General features: G+C 42.1%; 1 protein-coding gene across 4 annotated transcripts in view; it reads left to right on the forward strand.

The window, feature by feature from the left end:
* The first annotated feature begins 1795 nt into the window (after positions 1–1795).
* Positions 1796–24962, forward strand: part of TMPO (thymopoietin) — a 35575-nt gene continuing 12408 nt past the window's right edge. For 2 of the 4 annotated variants that reach the window (XM_008004337.3, XM_008004340.3), the window contains exons 1-4: positions 1813–2370; positions 14534–14660; positions 18590–18748; positions 24693–24790. In XM_008004337.3, coding sequence (XP_008002528.1) covers positions 2092–2370; positions 14534–14660; positions 18590–18748; positions 24693–24790 — 663 coding nt within the window. In that variant the 5' untranslated portion in view covers positions 1813–2091. Of the gene's footprint in view, positions 2371–14533; positions 14661–18589; positions 18749–19725; positions 22527–24692; positions 24791–24962 lie in introns of those variants that run through there. The other 2 variants (XM_008004336.3, XM_008004339.3) reach the window with 2 other exon arrangements.

A 24962-nucleotide genomic window follows, 5' to 3' on the forward strand; every position in this document is an offset into this window, starting at 1 on the left:
AGCAGCTCTATAATTTCTGGGAAGTGGCCAGGAGGCTCGTGGATGATGGCAGTAAGGAGAGTAGAAGGTGATTTGGCCAGTAGATATGAACTTCAAGTATTTTTGAAGGAGAAAAGAGCAGAAATAGTTTGGAAGTAGCAATCAGGACCAAAGAGACCACCCAATCTCAATAGCCTAACCTCTTAGCGTTAGGGTATGCTGAATCTGTTAAGTGTAATCTCAATTTTGGAGCTCTACAGCAGTAAATCTGCAAGTAACCACCTGTAGCTAATGTCCAGGGATAAGAAAAAGATAATGAAAATGTTTTTGCCCAGGAAACATTAATTGCAGGCATCTAGAATGCAGTTCTTGCATTATACGTACTGGGTTACCAATCATTGCAAAATCATGGTCCTTTGCCTCTCAGCTCAGTTCCCCTTCTGAAGATGAAAACATTTGCCTGTGTCCAGGGAAGCTGTAGGGGCAAAAAACCAAGCAACTTTTACAAGGGATCATAAAAATCTACCTAACAACTTGCTAATTAAAACCTGATTTTTAATTTGCATTATTGAGCTTAATACCATTGCTTAAATATATATGGATACTGAGATTTTTATAAATTAGTTACCTCTAGGAAAATATCACTAAAAGAAGTATCTCCTCAATTAAACATTTTTAGTGAAGGCGTTTGTTTTAAATGTATTCTAACCTAACAGTGTAGGAAGCAGGCAAACAAAAAACAATGTAACCAGTTTCTAAAACATAGTTTGGAGCTCAGATTCTGGGGAAATTATTAACACATTCTAAATCCAAGATCTCCTTTCCTTTCTAGAATCTTTAATCATACATATTCATCAGAAATACAAGTATTTGTCATCAGTGATACTAATTTTCAGGCAAACATTTTAATAGCAGTCAGTACCAGGTTTTAATTTGGATCAGTAATACGGGTTTGATTAGGGTTCTAGGCCTAATTATAGGTCACTAGGCTTCCTTTAGGATTATGCAACATCTGCTATTTTAAATTGACCATTGAGGGGGTTCCCAAGGGTTCGGCTTCGTTTTGTTATCAAACGTTACGTTTAAGATTCTCACGGGTGGTAGGATCCAAAGCCAGGATGGGTTTCAACAAAAATGCAAGCGCGAATTTGTCTTGAGTCTCAACGCACTGTTCAAATTAAACAATTTAGACATGCCCCAACTACGAGACTAAGAAATGAATGGTATAGTACACTTTTGTCACAAATTCAAGGGTAATCTAAAGTGCCCGATGGTAGAGGTCTGGCTTCTCCCGGGTTTCTGGAACAAAAGAAGCGTTCGCGAGTAGACAGAGGGGTAACTCCCTGCCCTCCCCCTCCCAAAGTAAATCAAATCAAGGAATATGAGTGCCTGCAGACAAGTCTCGCTTCTTTTCTTCCCCTTCATGGCTAGCGTTTGGGGAAGGCAAGGCTGCGGCTACTCTTCGGTGCTTCAGTGTCCCGGGAGGAAGAAAGGCCCAGACAAGGGTCCTCACAGCCGGCGTGGAATTCGGCCGGTTCGTAGGCGATCGACCCCAGAGACGAAAGCTGCTTCTCAAGCTGGGGGAGGGAGAGGAAACAGCGCACAAAAGCAGTACGACCTGTCCCTTATCGGCGACTAAGGGGAAGGGTGGAGAAAATGAAAACAGAAGCGGGCCAGGCGCCTCGGCTCCCGCCCCAGCGCCTTTTAAACTGCGTTTCTACCTCCTCTCGCTCAGCGCGGCGGCTAATGGAACCCGCGCGAGCCGTCCCGCCAATCACCGCCGCGCTTCCTCCCGTCGCCCGCCAATGGCGCCGCGCGTTCTTGGGGCGTGGGCGAAGCAGGCTGCTCGCCTCCTGCCTGTAGTGTGTGGGCTGGGGTTGGTGCGGGCTTCCAGCTTGGCTGCACTTCGTCCGTAGTTCGGCTCTGGGGTCTTTTGTGTCCGGGTCTGGCTTGGCTTTGTGTCCGCGAGTTTTTGCTCCGCTCCGCAGCGCTCCTACTGGGCAGGAGCCGTGAGGCTCGGAGGCGGCAGCGCGGCCCCCGGCCAGGAGCGAGCGCGCCGGCGTGAGCGGCGGCGGCGAAGGCTGCGGGGAGGGGGCTTCGCAGATCCCTGAGATGCCGGAGTTCCTGGAAGACCCCTCGGTCCTGACGAAAGACAAGTTGAAGAGTGAGTTGGTCGCCAACAATGTGACGCTGCCGGCTGGGGAGCAGCGCAAAGACGTGTACGTCCAGCTCTACCTGCAGCACCTCACGGCGCGCAACCGGCCGCCGCTCGCCGCCGGCGCCAACAGCAAGGGGCCCCCGGACTTCTCCAGTGACGAGGAACGCGAGCCCACCCCGATTCTCGGCTCTGTGGCCGCCGCCGCGGGCCGGAGCCGAGCAGCCGTCGGCAGGGTAAGGACGCGGGGCCGGGGCCACAAAGGCGGGCGTTTGGCGGTTGCCGCGCGCGCTCGCCGCCGTTTGCAGCCCCTCCCTCCCGGGCGCCCCCTTGGGCCTCCCAGGTGCGGGGCTGTCCCTGCGCCCCCTCGCGTTGCCGCTTCCCCGCGGGGCTGCAGGCGCTGGAGCGGAGAGGCCAGAAGTTGGGGCAGCGGGATTCGCGTTCTTTGACGTGTGTGTCTGAGAGGTGTGGAGTTGCGTTGGTGGCGGTTGTTTTGCACGCGGGCGACGCGGCTTCCCTGGACCACCAGCTGCCGGTAGCGGGCGTTTAGACGGGGACTTCCGTGACCTTTCGAAAGCTCTGGAGGGGTGGCCCCAAAATGCTGTAGGTTAAGTTCGAGCGTTTTCCCGCTTTATTAACTGAAATGACTCGCAGCAGAGTCTCAGAGCGCTCCCTGGAGGGCAACTGATGACACACTAATTTCTAACCAAAATTTGAATTAAGGAAATTCCCGCCTTTTTATACTTTTGCGTATGGAGGGCTTTTTGAACCGTTTATGTTTTCTAATTTGTCTTAATTTTTCCCAGCAACAGAACATCTTTTGGCGGGACGGCTTCACGCAAAATTGAAAGGAACATTTTAAACTACATTTTAAAGCGCCTATTATAATTTTTTAGTATTTATTTATTTATTTATTTTTGAGATGGAGTTTCGCTCCTGTTGCCCAGGCTGGCGTGCAATGGCGTGATCTCAGCTCACTGCCACTTTCGCCTCCCGGGTTCAAGCGATTCTCCTGCCTCAGCCTCCCGAGTAGCTGGGATTACCGGCTTGCGCCGCCACGCCCGGCTAATTTTTGTATTTTAGTAGAAACGGGGTTTCTCCAATTTGGTTAGGCCGGTCTCGAACTCCTGACCTCAGGTGGTCCACTCACGTCGGCCTCCCAAGTTCTGGGATTACAGGCGTGAGCCACCGGACCCGGCCCTATAAACAAATATTTGAAAATTACTCACAGTTTGGATTGCGTTTTTCTCCCTTATTGGTCAATTTTGCTTGAGGAAAGGAAAGACTTAGGATTCAGGAAAAATTTATTGCATGACATTCTGGTGCAACAGTATTGCAATTTGGAATGTCTGATCCTGATTAAATCTCAAATCGGCTCCTGCAAAGCATGTTTTGTTTGAGAATCGTTTGCTTTTTTTCCTGTGGATTTTAATGTGCTTTTTGTGGGTTTGCTTATGCCTGCCGAGTTACCGGGCTTCAGGTCGTAATAGGATGAAGCTAAAACTAGTAATTGGTGTAACATAAAATGCCTTGTAAGAGACAGTGAATGTGGTGTTTGGGGTTGTTGCGAGTTACCACTAGTGTAAACCGAAATTACTCCTTCCTTCAAAGTTTACTTTAGTTTTTTTTTTTTTTTTTTTTTTTTTTTTCCCGAGACGGAGTCTCGCTCTGTCGCCCAGGCTGGAGTGCAGTGGCCGGATCTCAGCTCACTGCAAGCTCCGCCGCCGGGTTCACGCCATTCTCCTGCCTCAGCCTCCCGAGTAGCTGGGACTACAGGCGCCCACCACTTCGCCCGGCTAATTTTTTGTATTTTTTAGTGGAGACGGGGTTTCACCGTGTTAGCCAGGATGGTCTCGATCTCCTGACCTCGTGATCCGCCCGTCTCGGCCTCCCAAAGTGCTGGGATTACAGGCTTGAGCCACCGCGCCCGGCCTACTTTAGTTTTTAAGGAACCTGTCTAATGTGTTTTCCCGGCTACTGAGGCAAAAATGAAAGACAAATGTAATAGACACATGTAAATTTAATTGAAAATCTTATCCTAAGTTTTTTTTGTTTTTTTTTTTTTTTTTTTTTGAGACGGAGTCTCGCTCTGCCGCCCAGGCTGGAGTGCAGTGGCCGGATCTCAGCTCACTGCAAGCTCCGCCTCCCGGGTTCACGCCATTCTCCTGCCTCCGCCTCCCGAGTAGCTGGGACTACAGGCGCCCGCCACCTCGCCCGGCTAGTTTTTTGTATTTTTTAGTAGAGACGGGGTTTCACCATGTTAACCAGGATGGTCTCGTTCTCCTGACCTCGTGATCCGCCCGTCTCGGCCTCCCAAAGTGCTGGGATTACAGGCTTGAGCCACCGCGCCCGGCCTCTTACCCTAAGTTTTAGAGAAGTTGAACGTCTTAACAAACGTCTTAAGTCCGGTGTCTGATACATAGTAGTGCCAAATATTTGTACAATAAATAAAAGACCTATCACACCTTATTGTTTCAACATCTTGTTTTGTGGAAAGCTACTTTAATTTATTAATAAACAAATTTACTTTTGAAGTAAAGTGTGCCCGCTTACCCATTATGTTCCCCTGTTCTGAAAAAGAAGGTAGTATTTAAACTCTTTCAGTAGACGTTGCTTGAGGCCGGGCGCGGAGGCTCACTCCTGTAATCCCAGCACTTTGGGAGGCCCAGGCGGGTGGCTCACCCGAGGTCAGGAGTTCTAGACCAGTCTGGCCCACATGGTGAAACTACTAAAGAAAAAAAATACAAAAATTAGCCGGGCGTGGTGGCGGGGGCCGAGGCAGGAGAATCGCTTGAACCCGGGAGGCGGAGGTTGCAGTGAACCGAGATCACGCCATCGCAGTCCAGCCTGGGGGACAGGAGCGAGACTTGTCTAAAAAAAAAAAAATGTTTGAAAATGAAATATTCAAATCCGCACACTTTATTAAAAAACCTAGTTCTTCTATAGAACCCTTTATCGGTCCTCCGTGCAAATGTATTAAACCGTGAAGTTTTTGGTTGTATGTTTATAATAGAATTACTGGTTATTATTTTTAGGCAGGATCTCGCTCTGTCACCCACGCCAGAGTGCGGGGGTGTGATCATAGCTTACTGCAGCCTCAAGCTCCTTGGCTCACGAGAGCCTCCTGCCTCAGCTTCCCTGAGTAGCAAGGGCAATGGGGCATATGCCACTATGCCCGGCTAATTTTTTAATCTTTTTTTCTTTGTTTTTGTTTTGTTCTGTTTTGTTTTTACACAGGCTTTCTGTGTTGTCCAGGCTGGTCTAGAACTTGGCCTCAAGCAATCCTGCCTCAGCCTTGGTTCCTATTTGTTTTGAGGACGATTTCTTTTTTTGTTTGTTTGTTTTTGAGACGGAGTCTCGGAGTCTCGCTCTGTCGCCCAGGCTGGAGTGCAGTGGCGCAATCTCGGCTCACTGCAAGCTCCGCCTCCCGGGTTCACGCCATTCTCCTGCCTCAGCCTCCCGAGTAGCTGGGACTACAGGCGCCCGCCACTGCACCTGGCTAATTTTTTCTATTTTTAGAAGAGACGAGGTTTCACCATGGTCTCGATCTCCTGACCTTGTGATCCGCCCGCCTCGGCCTCCCAAAGTGCTGGGATTACAGGCGTGAGCCACCGTGCCCGGCCAGGACGATTTCTTTTACACAGAAACAACCGTCTCAGTTTTAATGTTTCCTATCAGCCACTTGGTAAAAGAGAGTTTATGTCCCAATCTACCTTGTGTTCTTTGGGGGTAAGAAGACCTAAATGTAAAAATTTTTTGATTAAGATTATCCAGCCATTTTGAGTTCCTACCAAGTGTTTTTAACTACTGGGTTTAAAACTTTGGGGATTTAAAAATGAATTGTGTTTATTTACTCGTATGTGCAACTCATGTGCTAATTGAAGTTGGTCAGCATCATGTAAATAAATGTTGAGTAAAATGAAATAATTTTTTTTTTTTTGAGACGGAGTCTCGCTCTGTCGCCCAGGCTGGAGTGTAGTGGCATGATCTCGGCTCACTGCAAGCTCTGCCTAACAGGTTCACGCCATTCTCCTGCCTCAGCCTCCTGAGTAGCTGGGACTACAGGCACCCGCCACCATGCCCAGCTAAGTTTTTTGTATTTTTAATAGAGATGGGTTTTCACTGTGTTAGCCAAGATGGTCTCGATCTCCTGACCTCGTGATCTGCCCGCCTCGGCTTCCCGAAGTGCTGGGATTACAGGCATGAGCTACCACGCCCAGCCAAAATGAAGTAATTTTTGTTGTTGTTGTTTTGTTTGTTCTGAGATGGAGTCTCCATCGCCTAGGTTGGAGTACAATGGCCCGATTTCAGCTCACTGCAACCTCCGCCTCCTGGGTTCAAATGATTCTCCTGCCTCGGCCTCCCAAGTAGCTGGAATTAGAGGTGTGCACTACCACACCCGGCTAACTTTTGTATTTTTAATAGAGACGGGGTATTGCCATGTTGGCCAGGCTGGTCTCGAACTCCTGACCTCAGGTAATATGTCCCCCTGGACTTCCCAAAGTGTTCTGAACCACGGCACCCAGCCCAGAAGTAATGTTTTTTAAGAGTACTTGGTAGGTCTATTGGCATGGTAATTAAGCTTTTTATATTTCATTTAATTATTTCGTCCATACAAAGAAAACTTACTTCATAATTACAGGTTTAAATATCTTCTACTTGGAGTGTTTAAAACTCAAGAGGTGTTTACCCTTGACTGGTCTTAATAGCCGTGCCAACAACTTGAAGAAAAATATCGGTAGTCAGTAGCATCATTTTCTGTTTTAAAGTATGTTAAGTACAAGTGAGTTAGGAGTCTGGTCAATGTTTTTATCAGCCATAGGAAAAAATAATTTTGAATTTACAGGAAAAGAATCTTAGGACATTTATAATAATTGATGTATAAAGTTATTCATGTCAGGTTCCTTTTATATGTACTATATTTTATGTTTTGGTCATTTTTAGCCCCATATAAAAATAATACTAGGTCATATTTCTTTTCTTTTTCTTTCTTTTTTTTTTGTGAGATGGAGTCTCAGTCTGTCACCCAGGCTGGAGTGCAGTGGCATGATCTTGGCTATCTGCAACCTCCGCCTCTCATGTTCAAGCAATTCTCCTGCCTCAGCCTCCTGAGTAACTGGGATTACTTACAGGCACACACCACTACGCCTGGCTTAATTTTTTTATTTTTAGTAGAGACAGGGTTTCACCATGTTGGTCAGGCTGTTCTGGAACTCCTGACCTCGTGATCTACCTGCAAGCTCCGCCTCCCGGGTTCACGCCATTCTCCTGCCTCAGCTTCCTGAGTAGCTGGGACTACAGGCGCCCACCACCACACCTGGCTAATTTTATGTATTTTTAGTAGAGATGGAGTTTCACCGTGTTAGCCAGGATGGTCTCGATCTCCTGACCTCGTGATCTGCCCACCTTGTCCTCCCAGAGTGCTGGGATTACAGGCATAAGCCACCACACCCGGCCTCAGGTCATATTTCTTAAAGAATATTTACAATCTTCTACATAATGGGGTGGTAAAAAAGGAATAAAAGAATATTTATTTATTTAGAATATAGGAGAAAGCCAAATTATGTTTGAGAGTTGCAGATAAGGGAGATTTTTTAACATTTTAAGACAAATCAAGCGTTACTGTGGATTTGGCCAAGATGAACTATTTGCATGCATATGCCTTCTATTTAATCATGGGTTTATGAGGATTTGTTTTTGTTTTTGTTTTTGTTTTTGTTTTGAGACGGAGTCTCGCTCTGTTGCCCAGGCTGGACTGCAGTGGCGCGATCTCCACTCACTGCAAGCTCCGCCTCCTGGGTTTATGGCATTCTCCTGCCTCAGCCTCCTGAGTAGCTGGGACTACAGGCACCTGCCACCACGCCCAGCTAATTTTTTGTGTTTTTAGTAGAGACAGGGTTTCACCATGTTAGCCAGGATGGTCTCGATCTCCTGACCTTGTGATCCTCCCGCCTCAGCCTCCCAAAGTGCTGGGATTACAGATGTGGGCCACTGTGCCCAGCCTATGGGGAATAGTTTTAATTAAAAAAGAAGTTGTTTCATTTCAGCCTCTACCATAGTCTCTTGGATTCACTTGGTGTAATGTGACAGAACTTTACGTGTTAAAAGTTTTGTTTTGATTTTGTTTTCTTATTTAAGCTTTTTATGTGTCTTGCTACCAATATTTTTATGTGTTGAAGTTATCTAGATTGTGTACACAAAAATAAACATGTACAGAGTTGGCCGTCTGCCTTTTTGTTCTAAGAGGCAGAACATGAAGGTGTAGCTATTTGGATCTAGTGGAGCATAATATTCTTGAATGGTCTGGTCTGGTGAATTATGAGTGTGTGTATTTGTTTGAGAAGGAGTCTTGCTCTGTCATCCAGGCTGGAGTGCAGTGGTGTGATCTCGGCTCACTGCAACCTCTGCCTCCCGGGTTCAAGTGATTCTCCTGCCTCAGCCTCCTGAGTAGCTGGGATTACAGGTGTGCACCACCACGCCTAGCTAATTTTTGTGTTTTTGGTAGAGATGGTTTCACCACGTTGGTCAGGCTGGTCTCACACTCTTTTCTGACTTTGTGATCTGCCTTCCTGAGCCTCCTGAAGTGCTGGGATTACAGGCGTAAGACACCGCGCCCATCTGTGTGGTGTGATCGTAGCTCACTGCAGCCTCGAACTCCTGGGCTCAAGCCTCTGGAATAGCTGGGTCTACAGGTGTGTGCCACCATGCCTAACTAATTTTTTAAATTTTTATAGAGATAGTCTCACTATGTTGACCAGCCCGATCTTGAACTCCTGGCCTCAAGTGATCCTCCCGCTTAGGCCTCCCAAAGTGTTGGGATTGTAGGTGTGAGCTACTGCTCCTGGCCAAATTACGAATTATCAATAGGAAATATTTGAAGACTTGGGAAAGAACAATAAAAAGTATGCTACCAATAGGAAATGTTAATTATATCACAAATTGACCACCAGTGTATAATAAGGTGTTAAGTTTACAGACTTGTGAATCATAGAGTTATAGATTCAAATTCCGGGTCTGCCCCTTATTCATATGACACTGAACAGTGTCTTAATCTAAGATCCTCTATTTTCACCTGAAATAGAGGAATAATCTAATAGCTACTTAATCAGATTGAGGAGTACATGCCGTTGCATATGTGAAGTGTCTAGTGCTTAGTAATTAATACCTATTACAAGAAATGATTTCTGAATTTTTGTCTTTAATGTTAGGGCAATACAATGCAAAGTTACTAAAATATAATTTCAGGAAACAAGGTAGATACATGAAAGTGACGTGTATATCATAGCATGCAGATTTCCTGAATTAGTGAAGTGCATACTTGGACCTCAGTTTTCTGAGTTGTCAGATGGAGATACTAGTATCTTATTCCATAGATTTTTTGGATTCGGTAAGTTAATGCAAAGACACTTGGAACACAACTCAGTACATGATATATAGTAAGTGCCCGATATAATCTGTTATAATGTTATGGTTCAGCATCTTTATACTAGAGGTAGAGATTAAAGGTATTACAGTAGCTCATAGGTGATATCATAGAACTGTTGGGTTTTAAAGTTGAAAAATACATTAGAGATCATCGGGTGGCATAGTAAACTATTTTTGAGTGAAACTCTTAAGTGATCTACTTAAAGGAACAAAGTTTTCTGGAGGCAGAATTTAATGCAACTAATGCTTCCTTTTTCCTGACTGAAACTACTAATCGTACAGCACACTGCCTCCTAATTTTTTATCCCTATTAAATCTGGGATTTATAAAATGACATCACTTTTCTGGAACTTTTTTCCTGACAGATTAAAAATCACATGTTTGGCCGTGCGTGGTGGCTCACACCTGTAATCTCAGGACTTTGGGAGGCCGAGGCAGGTGGATCATCTGAGGTCAGGAGTTTGAGACCAGCCTGGCCAACGTGGTGAAACTCTGTCTCTTCTAAAAATCCAAAAATTAGCCAGGCATGGTGTGTGCTTGTAATTCCAGCTGCTTGGGAGGCTGAGGCAGGAGAATCGCTTGAACCTGGGAGGTGGAGGCCATGCCACTGCAGTCTAGCCTGGGCAACAGAGTGAGACTACATCTCAGAAAAAAAAAATCACATTTTTGGTTTTCATCTGTCTGACTTACTTTGTGTAGGTTTGTTGGTCACTTATTTAAGATATGTTTGTTCAGCTAAAGTTTTTCATTGTGTTTGAAGGAAATAATAAGATAATTGATTTTCTTTCTCTTTTTCGTTCGTTCGTTCGTTCTTGCTTGCTTTTCTTGCTTTGCTTTCTTTCTCTTTCTTTCTCTGCAAAGTCTGGCCTTATCACCCAGGCTGGAGTGCAGTGATGCAATCTTGGCTCACTGCACTCTCCGCTTCCCCAGTTCAAGTGATTCTCCAGCCTCAGCCTCCCAAGTAGCTAGGACTATAGGCGTGTGCCGTCACACCTGACTTAATTTTTCTATTTTTATTAGAGATGGGGTTTCACTATGTTGGCCAGGCTGGTTTCAAACTCCTGACCTCAATTGATCCCCATTCGTCGGCCTCCCAAAGTGCTGGAATTGCAGACGTGAGCTGCTGCACCCAACAGAGAATTGGTTTTCTACTTAGATTTGATAGGCCTGCTATTTCTAATAAGAAATGGATTTTCAAAAATAAATTACTTTTTCCTTCCCCGGATTTGACAAAACATTTATTGGGGACTATTCCTGTATCAATCTTCTTAGAAATTTTTAGATGCTTGAAATAAAAATATAAGGATGATAGTGCTCCTGCTTTCTGTTGCTTGCCTCAATGCTGCATCTAGATCACCTGGGCTACACATTACAAACAGATTATCTGGCCCGAGGTAAAGAATCAGAAATGGGTAAGACCTTTCCAAAATAGTGGTTAATAAGAGTTAAGATTTTGGGCTGGGTGCTGTGGCTCAGGCATGTAATCCCAGCACTTTGGAAGGCTGAGGTGGGCAAATCACAAGCGCAGGAGTTTGAGACCAGCCTGGCCAAAATGATGAAACCCTGTCTCTGCTAAAAGTACAAAAATTAGCTGGGCATGGTGGCATGCACCTGTAGTCCCAGGTACTCAGGAGGCTGAGGCAGGAGAGTTGCTTGAACCTGGGAGGTGGAAGGTTGCAGCGAGGCGAGATGGTGCTACTGCACTCCAGCCTGAGCGACAGAGACTCCACTTTGAAAGAGAAAAAAAAGAGTTAAGATTTTTTTTGAGACAGAGTCTTGCTCTATCACCCACACTGGAGTGCAGTGGCACAATATCGACTCACTGCAACCTCCGCCTCCCAGGTTCAAGCAATTCTGCCTCAGCTTCCCAAGTAGCTGGGATTACAGGCGTGTGCCACCATACCCAGCTAATTTTTGTATTTTTAATAGAGACAGGATTTTGCATGTTGGCCAGGCTGATCTCGAACTCCTGACCTCAAGTGATCCACCTGCCTTGGTCCCCCAAAGTGCTGGGATTACAGGCATGAGCCACTGCACCTGGCCCAAAGAGATTTCTTGAAAACCTCTCGGGCAGGTTTGAAAAGTTGGAATTTCCTGGATGTTTTATTGATAGTAAATTGAACATTCTCATGGTAGCGGGGATTGTGTACAAATAATTTGAACCTGATTGATTTTTTTCCATATTTTATTTTTATTTTAAGCATTATTTTAGTTTTTCTCTACTACCTGACTGCACTTTTTGGAAAATTTGAGTAAGTCAATAACATAGGATTAAGTTTGATTAAATCTTTTCTTGAAAGAAATAAGTCTTAGAACTCTTAGACTCTAGGCAACTATTTGGATATTATGGGTGTGGGTTGCTTCCAGATTTGAGCCTGACAGGTCTAGGTCAGTGCAGTATATGTGAATTAAAGCCTGCTCTCACTGTAACTCTTCAAGTTGACATAATTGTTCTTGTGAGCAGCTGTCTTTTTGGTGAGGGTTTTTGGCTTCTGATTATAGAATGATTAGCGATTAGCAGCTTTAAAAAGAATTTCTCGTATCTTGCTTTATTTGAAGTATTTCAGGCCAGGCTCCATGGTTCACGCCTATAATCCTAACACTTTGGGAGGCTCAGGCGGGCATAACATTTGAGGTCAGGAGTTAAAGACCAGCCTGGCCAACATACTGAAACCCCATCTCTACTCAAAATACAAAAGTTAGCCAGGCATGGTGGTGTACACCTGTAATCCCAGCTACTCAGGAGGCTGAGGCACTTGGACCTGGGATGTGGAGGTTGCGGTGAGCCAAGATTGCGCCACTGCACTCCAGCTTGGATAAGAGTAAGACACGGTCTCAAAAAAAAAAAAAAAAATTTGAGCCTGACAATTCTAGGTCAGAACATATTTATTTATTTATTTATTTTGTTGTTGTTGTTGTTGTTGTTGTTGTTGTTGTTGAGACAGAGTCTCGCTTTGTCACCCAGACTGGAGTGCAGTGGCCAGATCTCAGCTCACTGCAAGCTCCGCCTCCCGGGTTCACGCCATTCTCCTGCCTCAGTCTCCCGAGTAGCTGGTACTACGGACGCCCGCCACCTCGCCAGGCTAGGTTTTTGTATTTTTTAGTAGAGACGGGGTTTCACGGTGTTAGCCAGGATGGCCTCGATCTCCTGACCTTGTGATCTGCCCGTCTTGGCCTCCCAAAGTACTGGAATTACAGGCTTGAGCCACCACGCCCGGCCCATTTTTATTTTTAAAAACAGGAATTCCAGTACGTAGCCAAATAATGCCTGATTTTTTTCCCCCTAATGTGTTTGGAAAGTGAACACTCCATACAACTTGATAATTTTAGCCTTTTTCGTAAAATTTACTTTGATGTTGCCATTGTTTAGCCATTTTTTTGTTTGGCACTCTGATGTTTTTTCTGTGATCACTGAGGCATTTGTCAGGCTGTTTGCCACAGCCTTAAAAGGTATCCATTCTTTTGCTTCCTTTTTATTTGTTCAACCTTGGAAATGTATAGTTTTTCCAGTAAATACTGCCTTTGTATAAATTAATTTTAAAACTTTTAAATTTTCCCTCAAAGTTTGTTTCAAGTTATTTTGACTATTTTTAGTAAACTGGTGGTACAGAAGTTAATCTGGTGACTAAACGGTGTCAAAGGTGATAATGTAACCATGAAGTCTGTCAGATTTCCTTCCTAAGTCATAAACTAGCTACTAAAATAACTATGTTACAAGGAGTTTACAGTCCTGTCTCCTATCCTTGGGGTGGAAATTGGTTCCAGGACCGAGCCATGGATATCAAACTCGGGATGCTTTAGTAAGTCCCTTAATATAAAGTGGTGTAGTAACCTACATACATCCTCCCTTATACTTCAGATCATCTCTAGATTACTTATAACGCCTAATACAATGTAAGTGCTATGTAAATAATTGTTATACTGTATTTTTATTTGTATTTTTATTGCTGTATTGTCATTTTTTTCCCCCGAGTATTTTTGGTCTGTGGTTGGTTGAATTCACAAATGTAGAACCCAACTGTATTCATTTGGGAGAATGGAGAGCCAACTGTATTCATTTGGCCGTCTTAAGTTCTCATATGCTGTTTAAAGAAAATCATTTCTGTATGTATATCCAAGTGTAAGCCTGTATGGTAAAGTCTTAAACTTTCCTGGATTAATTTAAACTTTGAAGGATTATCAAAAAGTTAGTAAGTAGCATTCATGATCATTTAGATGAAAATTTTTAAGCCCAGCCTGGCTTTACTTTGCAAGTTTCATGCTGATCTGTTTCCCTTGCCATTGGAGTATATGCTTTAAGAAATGAAATATAATTTGTGGTTATTTAGGCTATGTGCAGTGGCTTACACCTGTAATCCTAACACTTGTGGGAGGCTAAGGTGGGCTGATCACTTGAGTCCAGGAGTTTGAGACCAGCCTGGGCAACATGGCAAAAGCCCCATCTCTACAAAAAAAAAAAAAAATCATGCAAAAAGCCAGGGGTGGTGGTGTGCACCTGTAATCCCAGCTATTTGGGAGACTGAGGTGGAAGGATGACTTCAGCCTGGGAGGTGGGGGTTGCAGTGAGCGGAGATAGTGCCTCTGTACTCTAGCCCGGGTAACAGAGCTAGACCCTGTATCATTTAAAAAAAAAGAAAAGAAAAAAAAAAGTTATTTAAAAGAAAGTGTTAGCCAAAGTCAGTTTTACTTTTATTTGTTCTTTTTCATTTTTGATGCTAGATAGTCCAAAATGGACTATTTTAACAACAGTGTCTTTAAAATTTAAGTTACTTGCTTGGCTATGCGGTTTGTATGATTACAGTTCAACTTAGGAAATGTTCTCCAATAATGAGTTGCTCTTAATTTAATCAAATTGCTAAGGCCTAATAGTACTATAAACCAACTTGGTGGTGAGTTTGCATGTTTATTCAGATTATTATCTAGTAAGTGAACACTTTAATTCATATAGAAATGATTACTGGACTTTGCTTACAGAAAGCCACCAAAAAAACTGATAAACCCAGACAAGATGATAAAGATGATCTAGATGTAACAGAGCTCACTAATGAAGATCTTTTGGATCAGCTTGTGAAATATGGAGTGAATCCTGGTCCTATTGTAGGTAAGTTGATAAAATTTCAAATACAGTATCTTTTCTCTGAAGCAGGACCCCAAATTATTTTCTCCTTTTGCTTAGCAGTTAGTTTAGGTTCTAAGGACTGGTTTGTCATTAATCATTTGTATCAGCAAAACCTGTGTTTCTTTGACTCTAAATGAGTGAAATAAAATGAGAGGATTGAATTAGATAATCTCCAAAATTACCTCTATTGTTGAGATTGTTTCATACAGTGCTTATATCGTTCTTCTTTTTGTTTTGTTTTTTGGTTTTTTGAGACGTAGTCTTGCTCTGTCACCCAGGCTGTGGAGTTCAGTGGCGCGATCTCGGCTCCCTGTAAGCTCTGCCTCAGCCTGCCGAGGAGCTGGGACTACAGGCGCCCACTCTCACGCCCGGCTAATTTTTTCTATTTTTCAGTAGAGACAGGGTTTCACTGTGTTAGCTAGGATGGTCTCCATCTCCTGACCTCATGATCTGCCCGCCTCGGCCTCCCAAAGCGCTGGGATTACAGGTGTGAGCCACCGTACCCGGCCACCTATATCGTACTTCTGCTGAGACATGGGTCTTATATGACAATTGAGGAAAATCTGAGGTAACATAGCTGGGCAGAATTGCCCAAATAAATGAGTTAGTGGCTGGGTACAGTAGCTCACGCCTGTAATCCCAATACTTTGGGAGGCCAAGATGGGAGGATTGCTTGTGCCCAGGAGTTTAAGACCAGCATGAGCATCGTAGGGAGATCCCATCTCTGCAGAAAATTTTAAAATTAGCAGGGTGTGGTGTCACAAGTCTGTTGTCCCAGCTACTTAGGAGGCTGAGGCAGGAGGATTGCTTGAGGTGGTAGGGGGTTCAAGGTTGCAGTGAGCCATGATGGCTACTGTACTTTGGTGAGAGGCAGTGGAGGAAGACCCTGTCTCAAAAAAATAAATAAATAAAGGAAAAAAGAAAAAGTGAGTTAGTGACAGACTTCTTAATGAGGTTATTAAATTCCTAGCATAGTACCTTTTTTTTTTTTTTTTTTTGAGAGACAGGGTTTCGCTCTTGTCGCCCAGGCTAGAGTGCAATGGCATGATCTTGGCTCACTGCAACCTCTGCCTCCCAGGTTCAAGCAGTTCTCTAGCCTCAGCTTCCCGAATAGCCGTGATTACAGGTACCCGCCACCACGCCTGGCTAAATTTTATATTTTTAGTAGAGATGGGGTTTTGCCGCGTTGGCCAGGCTGGTCTCAAACTCCTGACCTCAGGTGATCGGCCCACCTCAGGCTCCCAAAGTGTTGGGATTGCAGGCGTGAGCCACTGCGCCCAGCCCCTTTTTCATGTATCATTAAAAGTACCCTTTTGAAAATCCTGTCTTGATTGGAATTGAATAATTATACCCTTAAAAAACAAAAACCTAGAACTAAATACACTGGATTTCCATTGTTGGATTACTTTTAGGTGATGAAGATTTTGCAGTGTTGATTATGCCTTAGTTTTGGAGGGTCTTAGCAATAACCGCAGGATGAGAAAATTCCATTTTGATGGGGTTTTTTTTGAAAAAAGGTCTTGCTCTGTTGCCCACGCTAGAGTGTAGTGGCGCAGTCGTGGCTTACTGCAGCCTCAACCTCCTGGGCTCAAGCAGTCCCACCTCAGCCTCTCAAGTAACTGGGAACACAGGCACGTGCCACCATTCCTGGCTAAATTTTGTATTTTTTGTAGGGATGCGGTCACACTATATTGCCTAGGCTAGTCTTGAACTCCTGGACTCAAGCAGTCCTGCCACCTAGGCCTCCCTAAGTCCTAGGATTACAGGCATGAGCCATTGCATCTGGTCTTGATCTTCTAAGTTACGTAAAATTGTGGACACTAGAGATTTGGTAGGTTTTGCTATAGGTATAGTTGCAAATAAGGATTTAGAATATTTTGTTTTAATGTATAAGCTGCTTCCAAATAATCATAAGCTTATTCATATACAATTACCAACAGATATATAACACTTTTTTTTTTTTTTTTTTTTTTTGAGACGGAGTCTTTGCTCTGTCGCCCAGGCTGGAGTGCAGTGGCACGAACTCGGCTCACTACAAGCTCCGCCTCCCGGGTTTACGCCATTCTCCTGCCTCAGCCTCCCGAGTAGCTGGGACTACAGGCGCCCGCCACCTCGCCCAGCTAGTTTTTTGTATTTTTTAGTAGAGACGGGGTTTCACCGGGTTAGCCAGGATGGTCTCGATCTCCTGACCTCGTGATCCGCCCGTCTCGGCCTCCCAAAGTGCTGGGATTACAGGCTTGAGCCACCGCGCCCGGCCTATAACACTTTTAAAAATTTTTTTGTTTAAAGTTCTAAAAGGCCTGGGCATGGTAGTTCATGCCTATAATCCCAACATTTTGGGAGGCCAAGGTGGTGGGATTGCTTGAGCTCAGGAGTTGAAGAGCAGCCAGGGCAACATAGTGAACCTTGTCTCTATTTAAAAAAAAAAAAATTAGCCAGGCATGGTGGTGCACATTTGTAGTCCCAGCTACTCAGGAGGCAAAGGTGGGAGGATTGCTTGAGCCTACAAGTTGAAGGTTGCAGTGAGCTATGATCACACCACTGCACTGCAGCCTGGGCAACAGAGCAAGACCTTGTCTCGAAAAAAAAAAAAGAAATTCCAAAAGGGAGACACTGAAAAATGTGTGTTATAATATCAGCCTACATTAAATGATATGTTGATATATGACCTGTTCATCTTAAAGCTATTTCTATAACACTTCTGGACACATGTTGCTTCTAAAAAATATCCATTGTCATTTTGCTCATCTTACAGAAGTTAAGGAAAGATATACAGTTAGTGTAAGACAAAATCTATTTTGGTTTTAAACTGTCACTGATGTTCAAATGTGTTAAGAATTTGTAATCAGTTTTGCTTTGTGATATGTGTTTTCCATAAAAGGTCATTTTAACTGCAAAGTTGTTATTTAAATCTGATTTATAGAACTTTTCTTTTCCCCATAACTGAATACAGGCATATTAATGCCTTAGAGTTGTGGAAGTTTAATCAGTTATTTTTCATAGAGGTACAATCCACTTATATGTGATTTTTCTATGTTGGCAAGTACTATTATGTGGTAGTAGAGAAAATACACAAGTGCAAGACTTCAGTCAAAAATAGTCATACATGGCTTTTCAGTAGATGGTCTACAGTAAGGCCTATATTAATTTACTATGTATTTCATGCTATTAAAAGAAATGTTTCCCAAAAAACCACCTATTATAAAAACAGTGCATTATATAGTTCTGTGGAATGCAGTGGTGCGATACTAGCTCACTGCAGCCTCTACCTCCTGGGTTCAAGCAATTCTCCTGCCTCAGCCTCCTGAGTGGCTGAGATTACAGGCGCCCACCACCAGGCCCAGCTAATTTTTTGTATTTTTGGGTGGAGATGGGGTTTCACCATGTTAGGCTGTCTTGTCTTGAACTGCCGACCTCAGGTGATCCACCCACCTTGGCCTCTGGAAGTGCTGGGATTACAGGCATCAGCCACCACGTCTGTCCTTTTGTTTGTTTGTTTGAGATGGTGTCTCACTTCGTCGCTGGACGGTGGTGTGATCTTGGCTCACTGCAACCTCTGCCTCCCAATTTCAAGTGATTCTCCTGTCTCAGCCTCCCAAATAGCTGGGATCACAGGCATGTGCCACCACTCCCGGCTAATTTTTGCATTTTTAGTGGAGATGCAGTTTCACTATGTTGGCCAGTCTGGTCTCGAACTCCTGACCTCAAGTGATGCACCCGCCTCAGCCTCCCAAAGTGGTGGGTTTACAGTCGTGAGCCACTATGTCCTGCCGCATTATATAGTATTTTTAAGAACTTGAGTTTAGAAAGAGAAAGAGTGAAAATAGCTTAAAATGTTGCTGAATATAGTGTCTGAGCTGCACCCTAAATGAAACAATACAAGTACTAAAGCAAGTTCTGCCTTAATCCAGGAACAACCAGGAAGCTGTATGAGAAAAAGCTTTTGAAACTGAGGGAACAAGGAACAGAATCAAGATCTTCTACTCCTCTGCCAACAATTTCTTCTTCAGCAGAAAATACAAGGCAGAATGGAAGTAATGATTCTGACAGATATAGTGACAATGAAGAAGGTAAAATTTTAAATGATGTTAATCAAATGTACGTAATTTTTTCACACTCAAAATACAGTGACCATGAAGAAAGTAAAATTTAAAACAATATTGACAAGATATACAAATTTTATTCATGTCATTAGAGTAATTCTGTAATTTGATTTAAATACTTTTTATTGAAAATTATAAGAAACAACGTAGTACAAATTTATAATTTTCTGTCACCTGAAATTGCAAGTTAACTTTGTCTTTTTTGCTTCAAACCCATTTTTCTGAGAGAATAAAGTATTACAAGTAAAGGCAAAGTTCCTTGTACTTATCTGTACCTGTCACCTCCACAGAAGTAACTACTAATTCAATGCCCATCTTTCAAGTTTGTTTTTATATTTCACATACACATCTGTCTAATACATGGTATTATTTTATACTTTAAGAATACAAAGTTTATATAAACAATATGCTAAATCTTATCACTTGCTTTTTCTTACTCCTTTATTTTTGAAATCTAATCCGATTAGTTACATATTTGTTTATTCCTCATAATACATAGTAGCATTTAAATATGGCATATTTTCTCTATTCTCTATTGATAGGCATTTAAATTGTTTACAGTTTTTGTTGATCTGACCTGAAGGCAACTTTAAAGCAAATATTTTGACTACATTTTTAGTAGACTAGATAGTATCTTAAAATTTGATCATGATGTTGAAATATTTTTTGAGGATAGGACGTGAAATAAATGTCCTTTAAAAATTGTAAGTACAACTTGATTTTTGTAAACTTTTAATTCATATGCCTTGTGGTTATTTATTTTGATCCAGATTGTTTATATCTCAATAAGCTGTGTCTACCAGGGCAAATCTGGCAGATTAGTTCAGAATATTAAATTATAGAGTCTTTTCCTTTGACAGCACTATTTTTAGCAAAGAGGCAAAGAATAAAACCAGCTCAAACACAGGTAATGCTTAAACTTCCTGCCTCTTTTGCCTCTACAGGAAAGAAGAAAGAACACAAGAAAGTGAAGTCCACTAGGGATTTTGTTCCTTTTTCTGAACTTGGAACTACTGCCTCTGGTGGTGGATTTTTTCAGGGTATTTCTTTTCCTGAAATCTCCACCCGTCCTCCTTTGGGCAGTACTGAACTACAGGCAGCTAAGAAAGTACATACTTCTAAGGGAGACCTACCTAGGGAGCCTCTTGTTGCCACAAACTTGCCTGGCAGGGGACAATTGCAGAAGTTAGCCTCTGAAAGGAATTTGTTTATTTCATGCAAGTCTAGCCATAATAGGTGCTTAGAGAAAAGTTCTTCGTCATCTTCTCAGCCTGAACACAGTGCCATGTTGGTCTCTGCTGCAGCTTCTCCTTCAATGATTAAAGAAACCACCACTGCTTGCTATAAAGACATAGTAGAAAATATTTGCGGTAGAGAAAAAAGTGGAATTCAACCGTTATGTCCTGAGAGGTCCCATATTTCAGATCAGTCGCCTCTCTCCAGTAAAAGGAAAGCACTAGAAGAGTCTGAGAGCTCAAAACTAATTTCTCCGCCACTTGCCCAGGCAATCAGAGATTATGTCAATTCTCTGTTGGTCCAGGGTGGGACAGGTAGTTTGCCTGGAACTTCTAACTCTACACCCCCACTGGATGTAGAAAACATACAGAAGAGAATTGATCAATCTAAGTTTCAAGAAACTGAATTCCTGTCTCCTCCACAAAAAGTCCCTAGACTGAGTGAGAAGTCATTGGAGGAAAGGGATTCAGGTTCCTTTGTGGCGTTTCAGAACATACCTGGATCCGAACTTTTGCCGTCTTCTTTTGCCAAAACTGTTGTCTCTCATTCACTCACTACCTTAGGTCTAGAAGTGTCTAAGCAGTCACAGCATGATAAAATAGATGCCTCAGAACTATCTTTTCCCCTCCATGAATCTATTTTAAAAGTAATTGAAGAAGAATGGCAGCAAGTTGACAGGCAGCTGCCTTCACTGGCATGCAGATATCCAGTTTCTTCCAGGGAGGCAACACGGATATTATCAGTTCCGAAAGTAGATGATGAAATCCTAGGGTTTATTTCTGAAGCCACTCCACCAGCAGGTATTCAAGCAACCTCCACTGAGTCTTGCGATAAACAGTTGGACTTAGCACTCTGTAGAGCATATGAAGCCGCAGCATCAGCATTGCAGATTGCAACCCACACTGCCTTTATTGCTAAGGCTATGCAGGCAGACATTAGTCAAGCTGCACAGATTCTTAGCTCAGATCCTAGTCGTACCCATCAAGCACTTGGGATTCTGAGCAAAACATATGATGCAGCCTCATATATTTGTGAAGCTGCATTTGATGAAGTGAAGATGGCTGCCCATACCATGGGAAATTCCACTGTAGGTCGTCGATACCTCTGGCTGAAAGATTGCAAAATTAATTTAGCTTCTAAGAATAAGCTGGCTTCCACTCTCTTTAAAGGTGGAACATTATTTGGAGGAGAAGTATGCAAAGTAATTAAAAAGCGTGGAAATAAACACTAGTAACATTAAGAACCAAAAGACACCTATCTTATATTTCAAACTTTTATGCCAACATTTTCTTTTCTGTTAAGGTTGTTTTAGTTTCCAGATAGGGCTAATTACAAAATAAGCTTCTACCCATCAAATTATAGTATAAAAGTAATTGCCTGTGTAGAACTGCTTTTCTTTTTTAAAGATTTGCATAGGTAGGAAACCTGGTGCAAACAATTTAAAGCTTTCTAGATCACATATTAGTCTCCAAATTGTTTTCTATTTCCTGCTTTACGTATGCTTTTACAATTCTCCAAAAGTAAGAAAATTCTAATTAGGATATAAGGAGTCTTTACTGTTTAATAGAGTAATATGCATCCTCCTTTATACCTAGGACAGATTTAAACGTTTGTTACACATTCAGAACAGTGATTTTGTTCTTTTTGATATTTTTATCTCAGTATCTTTTCACATTCCATAACTTGTCCATGTTTTTGCTCATATTTTGTTACTTTTGTTTTTTACTCATGTCTGCAACAGCAATCATAGTAGTCTAGATCAGTGCAACTCAAACTACCAGTCTACGAACTGTTACTTATCCACAGGCAAGATAAGCATGCACGATAATTTAATCTAGAGATACTTTTTAAGTCAATGACAGGATTTATTTTTTAGCAAAATTGTATTAATAGCTAAAGCAATGTATTGATTTACACTCTGATGCAAGTAATTTATCTCTTCATTGACTGGTAGCAACCAATTCATGGACCAGTACCATGGACCACACTTTGAGAAACACTTCTTTGGATAATAATAGATATCCTGGGATAGTGCATGTTCACCATCTATTTTATCAGATAATGGGACTTTTTAAAAAATACTACTTTGCTTTCATGATATATTGTATTTTGTGGAAAGTTAAGTTTAACAATATAGACTCTAAAAGCAAATTTAATTTGTTTAAAGCTGTAAGAAATTATACTATATCCCAGTATCTGTGTGTCTGTATAAAGCAGTGTATTATCATCTTTTCATCTCTATGATTGTAAGATAAGAGTCTAACTGCAGAGGTATTGTGGAAAATAGTAGCCTTAAGCATAATAAAATATGGTCTCTTGGGTACTCCCTCTGGCCATTACCACATTCTTAGATTATACATGTCCCTCTTTGCAACTTACTGAGAGTAATTTTATTTGTTGTCTTCTGAAATGTACATGTATACATGTACCTATTGAGTGCTGTGTGATTTTTAAAAATGTATTACTGTAGAATGCTTCTGCAAATTCAATAAAAGTTGTTAAATTTGAACAGTGTTGTGTGGTCTCCAGAAACATGTTGTTATGTGTGCTTTATTCTTGGAGTTGCAACAAGTTAAACATTTGTATATGAACACCCTTTTTCCATTTCATCATTGAAACTCACTCTGACATTTCAGTGGTATGATTGAAAATACTCTGATTATTGTATGGTTTTTCTTCTGTTTGAGGACCATGTTTTTATTGACTGTTGGAATCTAAATTTATGAGAGGAATTGATCTGTAACCAGATGCTTTATTTGTTTAATTGATTTCTATTCCACTACCGATGGTTTTTTTTTTTACTTTGTGCTTTCTAGTTCTTAAATTCTGAGTTAACAAAGCCTAAAGTAAATTTTATATTGCTGGGGGTTGTATGAAACGTAGATATATTGATAGGTCCATTGATAGAAGTGTTGGGAGATAGACTTGAAATCTTAGTCCTAAATATTGAACTGTTTAAACTAACATAAAAAATCACTGTTTTTTTTGGGGGGGAAACCTGCAACTATTAAATAGATTCTGGACTAACTAATATTAACAATGGAAAGTTAGCAAGACACATATAGATGTCTTGACCACTTTTTTGCACAGGTTCATCATGGAGTTCATGTAAAACTTTAGAATTGACTTCCTTTCTGTCTCTTTGATAAGAAAGTAATCTAAGTTAAATTTTTTTTTTTGAGACAGAGTCTCGCTCTGTCGCCCAGGCTGGAGTGCAGTGGCTGGGTCTCAGCTCACTGCAAGCTCCACCTCCCGGATTTACGCCATTCTCCTGCCTCAGCCTCTCGAGTAGCTGGGACTACAGGCGCCCGCCACCTCGCTATTTTTTTTGTATTTTTTAGTAGAGAAGGGGTTTCACCGTGTTCACCAGGATGGTCTCAATCTCCTGACCTCGTGATCCGCCCGTCTCGGCCTCCCAGAGTGCTGGGATTACAGGCCTGAGCCACCGCGCCCGGCTTTAAATTTTTGGTAGTAGAAGTTTTAGAAGTAATAACTGACTTGACTTACTAATTTTGCTATACCATGATAAATGTCTACAAAAAGGAAGAAATTTTTTTTTTTTTTAAGAGGAAGTCTCGCTCTTGTCCGCAAAGCTGGAGTGCAATGGCGTGATCTCGGCTCACTGCAACCTCTGCCTCCCGGGTTCAAGCGATTCTCCTGCCTCAGCCTCCCGAGTAACTGGGATTACAGGTGCCTGCCACCACGCCTGGCTGATGATTATATTTTTAGTAGAAACGGGGTTTCACCATGTTGTCCAGGATGGTCTTGAGCTCCTGACCTCAGGTGATCTGCCGGCCTCAGCCTTCCAAAGTGCTGGGATTACAGGCATGAGCCACCATGCCGGGCCAGGGATGTTAACTAAAATCAGTCTTTTCAAAACCTAGATTTTCAAATGATAATGAATTTAAGACTAGGAGACTGGAATATTGAAGCCTATTAAAAAAGACATATCCTTGCATTGTTAGATTAATAATAACTATCATGGTGACAAGTCAAGTAATATATAAATATTGGCTTCTCTACAAAGAAATGTTATTTTTATTTGAAGGAATGGGATGAGACCTGTGATTGGTCGTATTCTGTGAACAAGATTCATTACCTGAGTTGTACCTAGGTTTTTTGTAACTACATCAAAAAAACTTTTATACTGTACTTACTAATGTTATGGCAGTTATCGTTTATTGTTATAGAAGCTTAGTATACTATATGGGTTTTTTCATTTTTAAAATTTCCCTTCTGTGTTCCAAATTTTAATTTAGTAAGCCAACCTTTGCTGTACAGTAGTAGTATACTGTATGGACAAAACAATGGTAACAACTGTGTATTTTAAGTGGCCTTTTTCCACATCTAAATTGTTCTTAGTGAAAAGCTTTCATGGGAGCATTTTGAATTCACTTCATGTTCAAAGCTATTAGTCCCAGATAAAGGAAAGGAGAATAGGAGGAAGTGGTTGTCAGATGAAAGGGTAAGGGAGATAAGCAAAAATGGGATAAATAATGAAACAGTTTTCAAGACAAGTTGCAGTTAAACAATTTTGGACTAATGAGGTATTACCAGTAGACTTGTTTTTTACCTTTTAATGTGCCTAAAACCAGGGTTCCTGATTAATATTAGGATAACATCGTCATTTATTGGGTGTTTCAGAGAGTAATGGTTTCTCTAATGTTATTTCCAGACTCTAAAATAGAGCTCAAGCTTGAGAAGAGAGAACCACTAAAGGGCAGAGCAAAGACTCCGGTAACACTCAAGCAAAGAAGAGTTGAGCACAACCAGGTATCTTTAGTTTTATTTTAATCACCATGTACAGGTATAAATAACCTCCTGACAACACTAATCCGTATTTTAGTCTTTAACTGTTGACACCCAGATTCCAGCACGTTCAATAAATTTAATTCTGTTGTTAAATGATACTAAAAATCTAAACTTTATGGGTTTTGTCAGTAGT

Source organism: Chlorocebus sabaeus, chromosome 11 (assembly GCF_047675955.1).
Source record: "Chlorocebus sabaeus isolate Y175 chromosome 11, mChlSab1.0.hap1, whole genome shotgun sequence".
NCBI classification, from domain to species: domain Eukaryota; kingdom Metazoa; phylum Chordata; class Mammalia; order Primates; family Cercopithecidae; genus Chlorocebus; species Chlorocebus sabaeus.